The 12,982-nt window shown below is 41.8% G+C and overlaps 1 protein-coding gene across 1 annotated transcript; it reads right to left on the reverse strand.

Moving 5' to 3' along the window:
* Nucleotides 1–6,847: 6,847 nt before the first annotated feature.
* On the reverse strand, nucleotides 6,848–11,658 carry LOC120045506 (heparan sulfate glucosamine 3-O-sulfotransferase 2-like). The gene is made up of 2 exons (XM_038990404.1): nucleotides 11,138–11,658; nucleotides 6,848–7,466 (listed from the first exon to the last, which is right to left on the reverse strand). The coding sequence occupies exons 1-2, from the start codon at nucleotides 11,656–11,658 to the stop codon at nucleotides 6,848–6,850; spliced, it is 1,140 nt and encodes a 379-aa protein (XP_038846332.1).
* Between the last annotated feature and the right edge of the window lie 1,324 nt (nucleotides 11,659–12,982).

Genomic DNA, 12,982 nt, shown 5'->3' on the forward strand with positions numbered 1-12,982 from the left:
CCGTTGTTGGGGAAGTGTGGGCTAACTCTTTGATCTTGCAGTGTATCATGCAAGCATATATTTCATAAGCTATCTCTCGACATATGCACTCACGCACGTGCACACATGCACGCACACACATGAATGCACGCACGCACACACACACACACACGAATGCACACATGACTACATGACCACAGATGAGAATTTGTCTCATTTGTCTCATCAAGTGAAACATATATTGGTGTTGTGCAATACACCGTTTCCGAGTGAAAGCTCCAGAACTGAAGGTGGGTGCATCTCTGTCCTGTTCAGTTTTTTTGAGGAAGATAAATTAGTGTTTGGATGAACATAAAAGCTAATGTATTCATAAGAGCTATGATGAGCGCAGCTGTCTACAGCACCTGACATCCAATCTGAAAACAAGCCGCACGGGAGGTGGCGCACTCTCTATAGTGTGTGTGTGTGTGTGTGTGTGTGTGTGTGTGTGTGTGTGTGTGTGTGTGTGTGTGTGTGTGTGTGTGTGTGTGTGTGTGTGTGTGTGTGTGTGTGTGTGTGTGTGTGTGCATGTGTGTGTGTGTGTGCGTGTGTGTGTGCGTGCGTGCGTGCGCACATGTGTATGAGAGTTGTTTGTTTTCTGCTTCCAGTGAGCTCTATCTCAATATCTTTAAAAGTGCTAGAACATTCCTAAGAAGTTGGCGCACACAGGATTTGCAGTAATTTCCCTACTGTCAAAGAATAATCACCATGAGAATGCATGTTTTAACCCTCCGCCGTGGCTTCAATTGTGTTTCCTAATTGATTGTAGCTAGGATAGGATTCCTTGCATTTGGTGAAACCTGTAGTAGATCATTCTGTTCCGTTGTTGGCACCCACGTAAGTTGACGTGTCGTATGCCTTGTACTACAAAAATATCAGTAAGACATTTGTGTCGCTTTCACGTTGCTTACATCATTAAACTAACATTATAGCGAAGGATAACACATTTTATATAATTATTTACTTGAATCAAATAATGTCAAATGGCATGTAATTTACAGCAACACTCATTGTGCGCTGAAGATAAACGCAGGACTCATGTATAGTATACTGTGTTGCTATCTATTATTAGCTAACCACTACAGGTGCACGTATCCAGCCTGGGTTCTGTTTATACATCAGGCTGAAGTTTTGGTTTGCGTCAGACCTAACAGCTAAGTTCATGGGGAGGAGGTCTCGGGATGGGGCCTCGTTTTGTTATTCTCCTCAGTAAGCCATCAACCATTCTGTGTATCCTGTGTAATTAGAACTCATCTCCTGGTGTGAGGACCGTCGAGGTCTGGCAGATTCACAGTTTTAATCAGTCCTTCAACTCACTTTATCTACTCCACAGAAACGCGGATAGAACAGACTCTCGGCAATCTGACAAATTGACACAACAACAAGGCAATGGGATTGAACAACCGCTTCTAAATTGGAGGATTTCTCCCCTGAATTTCGGAGAGCTGTGTGACAACGGGGGACTTGCATTCTATCTCGTTTCATCTTCGTTTCTCCCTCTGTTGGAGTTGAAATAGGGGGATGTTGACCGCTGGTTGATTTGTGGAGTAGATGTGATGATTGGAATGGACGAGGGGAAAGTGAATGGGTGTGCGTTTCATCGTCCTTCAGATGACCATCAGAAATAGAAGTGCAACACAGCATACACATGTTCAGCTTCTATTCTATTTTCAGTATTCCATCTCAGGAATTCACACATGGACAATAAAGGATTATATTGGAGGCTAGGGGCCTATAAGGATTTCAGTAAGTTTCTTTATATATAGAGTGACATACATTGAGGTGATCCTATCTGAAAGCTGCTGTTCTCATTCACTGTATACAGTACCTTCTTGGGCTGATTCCGGATCAGTTTGTACGAATGCTGATCCTCGGCTGCCTCACCTTTTTCTTGATCCACTTATCTGACTGCGGCGTGCTCACACAGTCAGTGAACAGATCTCTCCGGGAGTTTTTCAGGTTTGGCTGATGTTGGAAGGCAGAAGTACAGGACATGTCTCTTGTATCATTAGCTGCTGGGGAGTGTGCTACAGTTGTCAGCACTTCATTTTAATTTGGCTCCAAAGCCACTAGCGGCTTTGACCACTGGGATTTCCTGTCCTCTGTGGCAGTTAAACTAAACGAAGTGGTTGGATGGAGGTAGACAGGGTTCCATAGAGTCGCAATGTCAGCTGGTATATGTCTCATCTTGATACCAAAGTACCTTATTCAATCTTGTCTGAACATCCTGAATCGCGATAACTTGTAAATTGGTCTAAAGTCCTTGTATGTAACAAAAGCACAGTACATGTCTCCTAGACCCACTTAAACTCAGAATATTTTGTTTTGCCCAGGGAACATACAACAATGCTTCTCAGGGTTGTCCTTGAAGTCTTATCTGGGTTTGTACACAGGACTGTTTCCGCATTAATAACTGGTTAGAATTACCAGAGACTGTGAGATAAGAATGAAATGCCATTGGGGGCATTTAAGATATGAATGCACAAAGAGAACAGTGCACTGAAACGTCCTTTTGAGGTTAAAGTTAACGCTCCGGGTTTCATTATTGCAAATAAACCCAGATAATTATGGTTAAGCCTTCAAAATGGCTTAGTCATGAACATTTTAAAAGGTTCAAAATCAAATATATCCACTAGAGATGAAGCTCAAAGTTATATTTGACAGTGCAGATATCAGGATATCAGGGCCTTAGATAAGTTTGTTTAAAACGGTAACAGTAAATTGCAGTTTCATACCTCATAACACCTTTCATTCATCCAGCCAGTATTGCAATGTGTTTTATACATCGGGAGCCTTGCACATACCGTTGCCTTCATATCAAAAACAAGACCAGTACATTCCAACATCCTACATCCACAGTTCCTACAGTCATGAGTTTGCATAATGTGTATGGTTTCTTATATAAGAGGATCCATATCCACACATACTCTCCCATAAAGCCAGAGAGAGAGAGAGAGAGCGAGAGAGAGAGAGATTGAGGTCCTTGACCTCCAGGCAGTCTCCAGAGGGGCTTTTTACTGTGAGACTCTAATCAGAGTGTAGCTGACGTGTGTCCTGCGGATCGCTCCTCTCCAGTCCCCAGGCCTAATTAGGACCCATGTGTACTGTACATAGAGCTGCCTTTCACACTGCCTGTTGGAAAAAGCTCACCTGTGTGTGCTCAACAGGCCACAGAAATGAGCTGCTGGAAAACATGATGACAAGCAGGGGCAGCGGAGGTAGAGGAAGTCCCTCAAACCAGGAGGTCCTTTCAGTTTAATGAATGCCAGCAGAGCAAGCCAGATGGAGAGAACAATTGGAGAGGGAGCGAGAAAGGAAGACAGTTGGAAAGAGAGCGAGAAAGACAGAATGTGGCTTTGGCAACATTTAATCACTTCTGTCAAGACAGTACAGCTTGTTCGGATTTGGGAGAGCGAGAAAGAGAAAGAGAGAGTGAACAGGTGATATGTAAAGAACAAGTAGTCTTTCTTCAACCATTCTCCTCTGCACTCTCTAGTCTAGCATTAACACATGTATGATGGTCCTTCTCTGTTTTTACTGAGTGGTTATTTACAACTCTTGAAATTCCCCATGGCACACTAGTATGTCTGGAAGAGAGAGAGAGTCATGGTTAATGAATTAATGTAAATCAATAGGATCCTTGGTTTGAAGCCCGGTAACTGTTAAATAACAGCAGAGCTACGAGGGTGCCAGCGTCCTACTTTCCTCTGGACAATGAACATGCGTTCTAAATTCCTCTCCGACAGTTCTTTGAGTAATGATGAGCTACCGTGGCTCTGTCACACAAAGAAATGAGAACCGCTTCATTTGGTTAGAGCTCCGGCTTCCTCTTGATTCCATTTGTAGGGTCTAAGTTTCACTTTTAACGCACAAATGTCGGTAGGTAAGGCTTTCATTGCATACGGATGTTGTATAATATCTGAACATGACATCAATCCGTAACACACTTAATGATGTTTCATGAGTCCTGACCAACAGATACAGCAAAAGTATATGTACTGTACATACTGTATTTCCTCTAGTCTAGAATAAGCTATCATAATTGTAAAACACGTATTGCCCCATTTAGATAAGTGCTGTTAATGTTTCCTATTAAAAATACAGGCAACTCATTTCTTCACTGCAGAATTTTGACATTTGTTTTGTAAGCCTGAGGCACACGCCTAGGCAGCCTAGTTTCAACATTCCAAGCATGCATCCAAAACCAAACTTCTTCAATACAATCATGTGACGAGTGGGATCCAAGTGGTCCCCAAATCAATTTGACAACCTGCCACAACTAGGCGCTCCCTCCTTTGTCTTTGAAAAGCTATTGGAATTCCGTACCCAACAAGGATATTCCATCACTATTAAACACAACTCAACAATTTGTGGAAATTCTATGATGGCAAAGAGTCATAAATAATAAGAAAGCTATTTATTCACGGAATTCACGAAAAACGGACAATCAAAAATCTAACTTCTATAGTCTGATGAGCTGAAGTGATTTGTCCAAATGGACTGTGTAGCTGTGATGGTACGGCCACACACTTCACTTTTCAATTGTGACGCCAACCTTTTGATTTAGAGGAGATTGATGTGAGTAAGATCGTAAAAGGCAAGAGAAAAAAAAGTGTGTATGGGTTACCTTGGGAAAAGGGCGAAATGTCTAAATTCAAACAGAAGTGAGGCCACTGTATTAGAGGTGACCTTCACTGACAGAGAAGGGCTCATAAAGTATTGATCTGATTTGATCTGGCGGAGATTGGGGGATTATATATATTATATTTGTTAAGTTATTTTTTTATTGAAACATGAAAAGGGACCTCACATCATCAAAAGCAGAAGTAAAGTGTTAAATGTTACATCATTCTTATCCATGAAATGAAACTGGTTAATTGCTCATTTAGTCCACAGCTAAAATCATAAACAAATGATTGGGAAATATTAATGCTTTTGTGCTATAGCTTTGCTGTACACTGTAAAATCTTTCCTGTTGTTTTTACGGTAACTTAGAGGTTATTTACTTACATTATGTTACTATACCGTATGTCACGGTATCCAATACTGTTACTGTAATCTTTTACCATTGTTTTATGGTAACTTACAGACAACTGGCTGCCTGTAAGTTACTGTAAAACAACAGTACAGTTCATTACTGTAATATGTTTTACGGTAATTGTAATGAATCAATTAATGAATAGATGAATTATTTAAATTCATTGAGGGGAGATGGGGTTTGTATTTTACAGTATTTTACCATAATTGCATGGGCTTGGTGCAAGCAGGTTGGCTGCTAGGTAATGTGTTTGCATATTACAGCATATCAATGAATGGCAGTTCGGAAATCTTTGTTAAGGCCTCTAGAAGTGTAAGTGCACTTTTAGAGTCGTTAACAAATGCTTCCAAACTGTCAGTGACTACAGGGCAAAAGAGACCAAAGCACATGGTAAATACACAACCATTAAAGGTTTGAGACTAGTTGCCATTCCAATAGGTCCCCTATACACATTTAATTGTTGGGGCACTACTATCAGTGAAATTGGTGCAGCACTCTCACTAACGGGTGGCCAAATGCAGCTTCTTACAAGGCACGCTTCAAAATATATCAATGAGCCAGAAAAAAACAATACCACGCAACCACTAGTGGTCAAAAGTCAAAAGTACGGTACTGTATTCTCTGGGGTGGAATTACAGTACCACTCGAAATACAGCAATTCTTTCCCTGCCCAAAACATTTTCTCACAATGCACCATAATTTACAGTCTGCTGCTGTATAATGCTTCACAGTATTTTACTCTTGATAAATGTACATATTTACCACATGAATCAATTGTTTTCATTACAGTGTAATAGTAGGTGTACTTAATTTAGTAAATCATATACATTTAGTACACATCTTGTTTTATAGGGTTACTCCAGAACCTCAATGCTGTGTGCTTACAGTAATGTACTGTTAAAGCAAAGTTTCTTTGTAATTTACAGTATCATTTACTGTTTACGCCTAAAATCACCATTCTTGGCAATTTACTGTAAATAATGAATATGGTACTTTACTGTTAGTTTTATTGTACAATACTGTCAAAACAGCAAGAATGTTTTTCAGTGTATACATGAATCGACAGAGGCTTCCCAGCTCCCACTTCAGATTTAGTTCAAGCCCAGAGTGCTATTTATCTTTTACAATAATATCCCTCTCTGAAGATGATGCTCACATTTTCCATGGTCTCAGTTGAGATTAGTGAGGGGAGTTACATCTATCCCATGACATTTGCTAATTTTATACATTAGTTGGCAACAGAGGAAAGCTAGTCAGCAGGAAATGGCCAAGAGATTTTCAAAACTTTAGCGGACACTTATCTAAAGCGACTAACAGGACAGAGCAATCGGAAAGTATTTAGACCCCTTCACTTTTTCACATTTTGTTACATTACAGCCTTATTCTAAAATGGATTAAATGATTTTTCCCCCTCATCAATCTACACAGTGTACCCCATAATGACAAAGCAAAAAACAACTTTTTTACAATTTTGCTAATTTATAAAAACATTTAAATTGAAATATCACATTTACATAAGTATTCAGATCCTTTACTCAGTACTTATGGTCATTGTCCTGTTGGAAGGGGTCTGAATACTTTCCGAATGCACTGTACATATTTTTTAAATATGTGTATGTGATCCCTTCGAGACTTGGACCCACGACTTTAGCTAGAGCCACACTATTACCAACAGCCAAACAGGAGGTCCATCGAACCACACCAAGAAACATTTAAACTGTGCATACATTCATGGATGACATCTTGTCTCTCCTTGTGCCACTTGTAAACTGCGGACCTCCCCACAAATCTCTATTCCCATCTAAAATCATGACCCACCATTTCGTAAAACTTGACATTGTATGGCCTGTAGAAGTCCCGTAGCTGCTCGATAGTGTCGTGATCTATCTGAATGTGGGTTCTACCTTTAGACTTGCCCAGGCAGCGGGGTGAGCTGCTGCTCTCTGGTTTCTTCAGGCAGGGGAAGCCTTTGGTCCTGTTGAAGTAGAAATGTTTGTCCGTGACGATGCGTTTCAGACCCAGGAAGTCCTGCACCCGCGCCAGTTCTCCAGCCGGGTCCGTGATGAGCCGCTCCCCGTTGACGAAGTGGATCTGGGACAGGGGGAAGTAGCGGAGCCAGTTTTCCAGGTGCAGAGCGTACATGCCGATGCGGATGGCGTTCCAAGACGTGTCAACCAATCCTAAACTCTGGTTCTGGAAGGCCAGAACCTGGAAGCTGGGAAGGTCAGGTGTCTTGGACAGGGTCTGTGTGTAGTCAGAGATGACCCGGGTGACAGGGTCGCGCACCACCACGATCAGCTTGGTGTCCCGGGACATGGCGGAGATCCGGCGAGGTGTCTCCCTTGTTACAAAGTAGCTGGGCGTCTTCTCCATGGTGATCTGGCTCTCCATAGTCCGTGGCATCAGGCATCTGAATGAGGAGGAAGAGACAGACAATTAATACATGATTAAGAAGAATGGGTCAGCAATGCCATTAAAAAAATAATATATATATATATATATACACACACAGTGCATTCGGAAAGTAGTCGGACCCCTTGACTTTTTCCACATATTATTACGTTACAGCCTTATACTAAAATGGTAAATAGTTTTTTTATTTTACACTCGAGGACATTCAGAGACTTTTTCCGAAGCCACTCCTGCGTTGTCTTAGCTGTGTGCTTAGGGTCGTTATCCTGTTGGAAGGTGAACCTTCGCCCCAGTCTGAGGTCCTGAGCGCTCTGGAGCAGGTTTTCATCAAGGATCTCTCTGTACTTTGCTCTGTTCATCTTCCCCTCAATCCTGACTAGTCTCTGCTGCTGAAAAACATCCCCACAGCATGATGCTGCTACCACCATGCTTCACCGTAGGGATTGTGCCAGGTTTCCTCCAGACGTGACACTTGGCATTCAGGACAAAGAGTTCAATCTTGGTTTCATCAGACCAGAGAATCGTGTTTCTCATGGTCTGAGAGTCCTTTAGGTGCCTTTTGGTAAACTCCAAGCGGGCTGTCATGTGCCTTTTACTATGGAGTGGCTTCTGTCTGGCCACTCTACAGTAAACACCTGATTGGTGGAGTGCTGCAGAGATGGTTGTCCTTCTGGAAGGTTCTCCCATCTCCACAGAGGAACTCTGGAGCTCTGTCAGTGACCATCAGGTTCTTGGTCATTTCCCTAACCAAGGCCCTTCTCCCCAGATTGCTCAGTTTGGCTGGGAGGCCAGCTCTAGGAAGAGTCTTGGTGGTTCCAAATTTCTTCCATTTAAGAATTATGGAGGCCAGTGTGTTCTTGGGGACCTTCAATGCTGCAGAAATGTTTTGGTACCATTCCCCAGATCTGTGCCTCGACACAATCGTGTCTCAGAGCTCTACGGACAATTCCTTAGACCTCAAGGCTTGGTTTTTGCTCTGACATGCACTGTCAACTGTTGGTGCTTATATAGACAGGTGTGTGCCTTTCCAAATCATGTTCAATCAATTGAATTTACCACAGGTGGACTTCAATCAAGTTGTAGAAACATCTCAAGGATGATCAATCAAAAAAGGATGCACCTGAGCTCAATTTCGAGTCTCATAACAAATGGTCTGAATACTTATGTAAATAAGGTATTTCTGTTTTTGTTTTTCATAAATTTGCCTAGAAGGCCAGCATCCTGGAGTCGCCTTTTCACTGTTGACGTTGAGACTGGTGTTTTGCAGTTACTATTTAGTGAAGCTGCCAGTTGAGCACTTGTGAGGTGTCTCTTTCTCAAACTAGACACTCTAATGTATTAGTCCTCTTCCTCAGTTGTGCACCGGGGCCTCCCATTCCTATTTCTATTCTGGTTAGAGCCAGTTTGCGCTGTTCTGTGAAGGGAGTAGTACACAGCGTTTTGCGAGGCCTTCAGTTTCTTGGCAATTTATTGCATGGAATAGCCTTCATTTCTCAGAACAAGAATATATTGATGAGTTTCAGAAGAAAGTTCTTTGTTTCTGGCCATTTTGAGCCTGTAATCGAACCCAGAAATGCTGATGCTCCAGATACTCAACTAGGCTAAAGAAGCCTTCATTGCTTCTTTAAGCAGCACAACAGTTTTCAGATGTGCTAACATATTATCAAAAGGATTTTCTAATGATCAATCAGCCTTTTAAAATTATAAACTTGGATTAGCTAACACAACGTGCCTTTGGAACACAGGAGTGATGGTTGCTGATAATGGGCCTCTGTACGCCTACGTAGATATTCCATTATAAATAATCAGTTTCCAGCTACAATAGTCATTTACAACATTAACAATGTCTACACTGTATTTCTGATCAATTTGATGTTATTTTAATTGGCAAAAAATGTGCTTTTCATTAAAAAACAAATACATTTCTAAGTGACCCCAAACCTTTGAACGGTTGTGTGTGTGTGTGTGTGTGTGTGTGTGTGTGTGTGTGTGTGTGTGTGTGTGTGTGTGTGTGTGTGTGTGTATAAACTCAGCAAAAAAGAAACATCCTCTTACTGTCAACTATGTTTATTTTCAGCAAACTTAAACGCAAATCCGACCACCACCCCTGGTGAGATAAAACCGTGGCTCGTCAGTGAAGAACACTTTTTGCCAGTCCTGTCTGGTTCAGCAACGGTGAATGTGTGCCCATAGGCGACGTTGTTGCCGGTGATGTCTGGTGAGGACCTGCCTTACAACAGGCCTACAAGCCCTCAGTCCAGCCTCTCTCAGCCTATTGCGGACAGTCTGAGCACTGATGGAGGGATTGTGCGCTCAACACATGGTCCTGAAAAAGGGACGCTTCTTTTTTTGCTGAGTTTATATATATATATTATTGTCACATCCATTGGATAGGTGCAGTGAAATGTGTTGATCCTATACCTACAGTATATTTAGTAATTGTATACTAACTTAGTATCAGTACGTTATGGCCATAGACATCAAGGGAGGTCCAGTCTGGCTATGGGCCTGTTTCCAGTGAAACAAAAAAACAATATGGACACTTTACCAATGTCACAGAAGGTAGTTGCCACAAGAGACTTGTATGGGAAAGATCTCTCTCTGTCTTTCTCATATACTGTAACTAGCTCAGTCCCAGGTTCAGCGGTAATAAATCACCTGTGAGATGTAATGTAGATTGGACAGAGGAAAATGACTCTCTGGGTCATAACTGGGTCAAACAAGTAGGCCACCGAAACTTTTGGTTGTTTTCTGTCAGGTACACCGATTTATTTTTGGTCACTTCAAGTTCTAAAACTCCCTCGAAACGCGTGCATAGCTCTGTCTGATTTAATTGAAATGAAATGGTATCCTATTCGTTGATAAGAAGAAAACAGTTGCAGACAATGGCTAAAAAAACAGATGCAATGAATCAGCAGCTTTTAGCCTACTGTTGACAAATAGACACATCATGGATCAATCTTCTGAAGACACGTTCTTGAAAAAGAAAGCATCTTTATTTGGAACGTAATAGCCACTGATGCTCAAGGTCGTTTTTTGATGGATGACAAAAACATCTGAGTTGATGTGGCACAAAATATCTTCCAATTACTGTCATCCTCCACTGACCACTGTCAACATGACTGTCAACATGACATGGAACTGTTGTTTGAACGTGTTTCTCTGACATTGCCTTTGAACAGATGGACAGGTCAGAGGAGGCTATATTCTCCAGGCTACACACTAGTCATGTAATGCAATGATTCAACGCTCCTCTCCACTGATGATTGCATTGTCTCGTTCAACAGACAGACTAGTAGGCTACAATTAATTATTATGGCAAAAAACTAAGCGAGAGGAGGGATGTAAACTAACCATAAGATAGAGGAGGGGGAGATGTGAGGGGAAATTATTAGGTTAATGGGTTTCAGGGGAATGACAATAAATTACAGCGAGATTAATACACATTTTGGTATTGAGCCTTCCACAAGGCTCCTTTTCACTAAATGTACCTTTTTACAAAATGCCCATTTACAAAAATCAGGACTAATTACCAAGAGCTAATTTAGTTTAAAAATCCAATGCATGATGAATTCGCGCGCAACATAGCTGTTGGCATGCCGGTTGGCTTCCGTTAATGAGCTCCCTAGGTCGACACCTGTGCAGGTGTAAAATTAGTTATTGTCTTACCTGTACCAGTCTAGTCCACGGTCATAGTTCCTGTCGAAAAAATGCGTTTCTGTGCCGACCGCTCGTACGTCCGGATGGATTCTTATAAACTCCAAGACAGCTCTTGTGCCGCCCTTTTTAACACCGACAATGATGGCATTTGGCAACTTCTTATTCCCGAATTTCCCACTGCCCATGTTGTTAGTGGTAGGACGGTCTGATGTGTTATTCCGAACTGTGTTGAGATTAACCGAGGCGTTGCTTTGGTTCGCTTCATGGAGAGATATTTCCCTTGTCCCTCTCGCGTTCAATGGCAAAGTGCAGTAAGGAGATTTTTGCTGAAGTTTTTTGCCTCCATCACTCCTGAGGCGCAGGCAGTTCTGCGTTGGATCACTTGGTTTTTGCATGATAGCATCAGAAGAAAATAAGAGACAGTAGCATATATATGATAGTGATAGAGATAGGGAAAATATGCAGATGCATGTCCTGGTATGCCTATATGAAGACGGCGCAACTCGGCTATAGAGGAGAATGCATGCCATATCTCCATGGATTTAGATGGTGCATGTTTTTTTTGATTGATTATTTACTTGTTATCTGCGTTGTCGTTAAAAGAGTGAAGACAAAACGTAGCCTATATCCACGGGCATATAAACCCATTACGCAGCTCTGACTAATATCTCAATTCCCCCCAAACTGCCCTGGGAACAGTTTAAGTGGTGGCTAAAAGCCCACATTACAAATAGCAATCAGGGTATTCCATTCAAGCTTGTTTCAGATATCCGAATTATTCCAATGTTGCGCACATTACTTCACTTCATCCTGGATCGAACCACCAAAATCACTCAGGTGTGTGTTTGCGTCAGGAAATAGTAGCCTACGGTAGTATGTTGTACTTCTTCACTTAGTTAAAAAACTCTTCCTTTCCGTTATGAAATCTTGAACACATCCTATTGTAAAATCATTGTATTTCTTATTAGGGCACTAGCTCGAAAAGCTGGGAGCGTGCGGCGCAGTTCTCTCCGTTCCGTCTACTTCACAAGACTGCCAGTGCCAATACAAGAGAAAAATATACATTATTAAAGGTGCGCCTGACGTCAGATTTCTTTTTTTGGAGAAAAAATCTGTAGGTTCCTCTAGCCTACCCAAATCTTAAAACTGACGCAAGTGCATCCTTCATCTTCTTCACGACACCTTGGTTTATCATAATATTTGAATTGTGCCATAGGCTTCCATTGATTTATTGCTGCTTGTCCACTGTAATGTATTAGAATATGTCTTGTATTTGGTCATCAGACCTGCTGAACCAATGCTTATGCCAGCCATATAAAACGGTGTCTAGAAGGGTTAATCTTTGACTATAGCATATCTATCATTATATAAATGTTATGACAACAATTACGAGCCTACATGTCATTCATAAATTATATACTGTATATAAATACTGAGTATACAAAACATTAGGAACAGCTTCCTAATGTTGAGATCGACCCCCTTTTGCCCTCCGAACATCCTCAATTTGTTGGGCTGTGGACTGCAAGGTGTCGAAAGCGTTCCACAGGGATACTGGCCCATGTTGGGCTCCTGAGTGGTGCAGCGGTCTAACATGCTGACCAGACCGGACACGTCGCGTGCGCGAGCGTAGCAAAATAAATTTAGAAATCCATGTTATTCAATTATTGCACCCACACTGCTCGCGCGCGCCAACGAGCGTCTGCGACGCCAAGGGCTAAAATAGAAGTAATTTCAATTTCTGACGCAGATCGCGCTGAAACTCCTGCCTCTCACATCTCCTCATTGGTTTATAGAAGCAGGTACCTACGTGCCATCTCCTCATTGGTATTACCCACGTGGGTGATTGAAAGA

This window comes from Salvelinus namaycush, chromosome 4 (assembly GCF_016432855.1).
Source record: "Salvelinus namaycush isolate Seneca chromosome 4, SaNama_1.0, whole genome shotgun sequence".
Taxonomy (NCBI): Eukaryota; Metazoa; Chordata; class Actinopteri; order Salmoniformes; family Salmonidae; genus Salvelinus; species Salvelinus namaycush.

What these genes read in the sequence shown, in the direction of transcription:
- LOC120045506 (XM_038990404.1), bottom strand. Translation starts at nt 11,658, where the DNA reads ATGGCATGCATTCTCCTCTATAGCCGAGTTGCGCCGTCTTCATATAGG. An exon ending in CGTGGACTAGACTGGTACAG is followed by an intron (nt 7,467 to 11,137) that starts GTAAGACAATAA and finishes CTCCTCATTCAG; the next exon opens with ATGCCTGATGCCACGGACTA.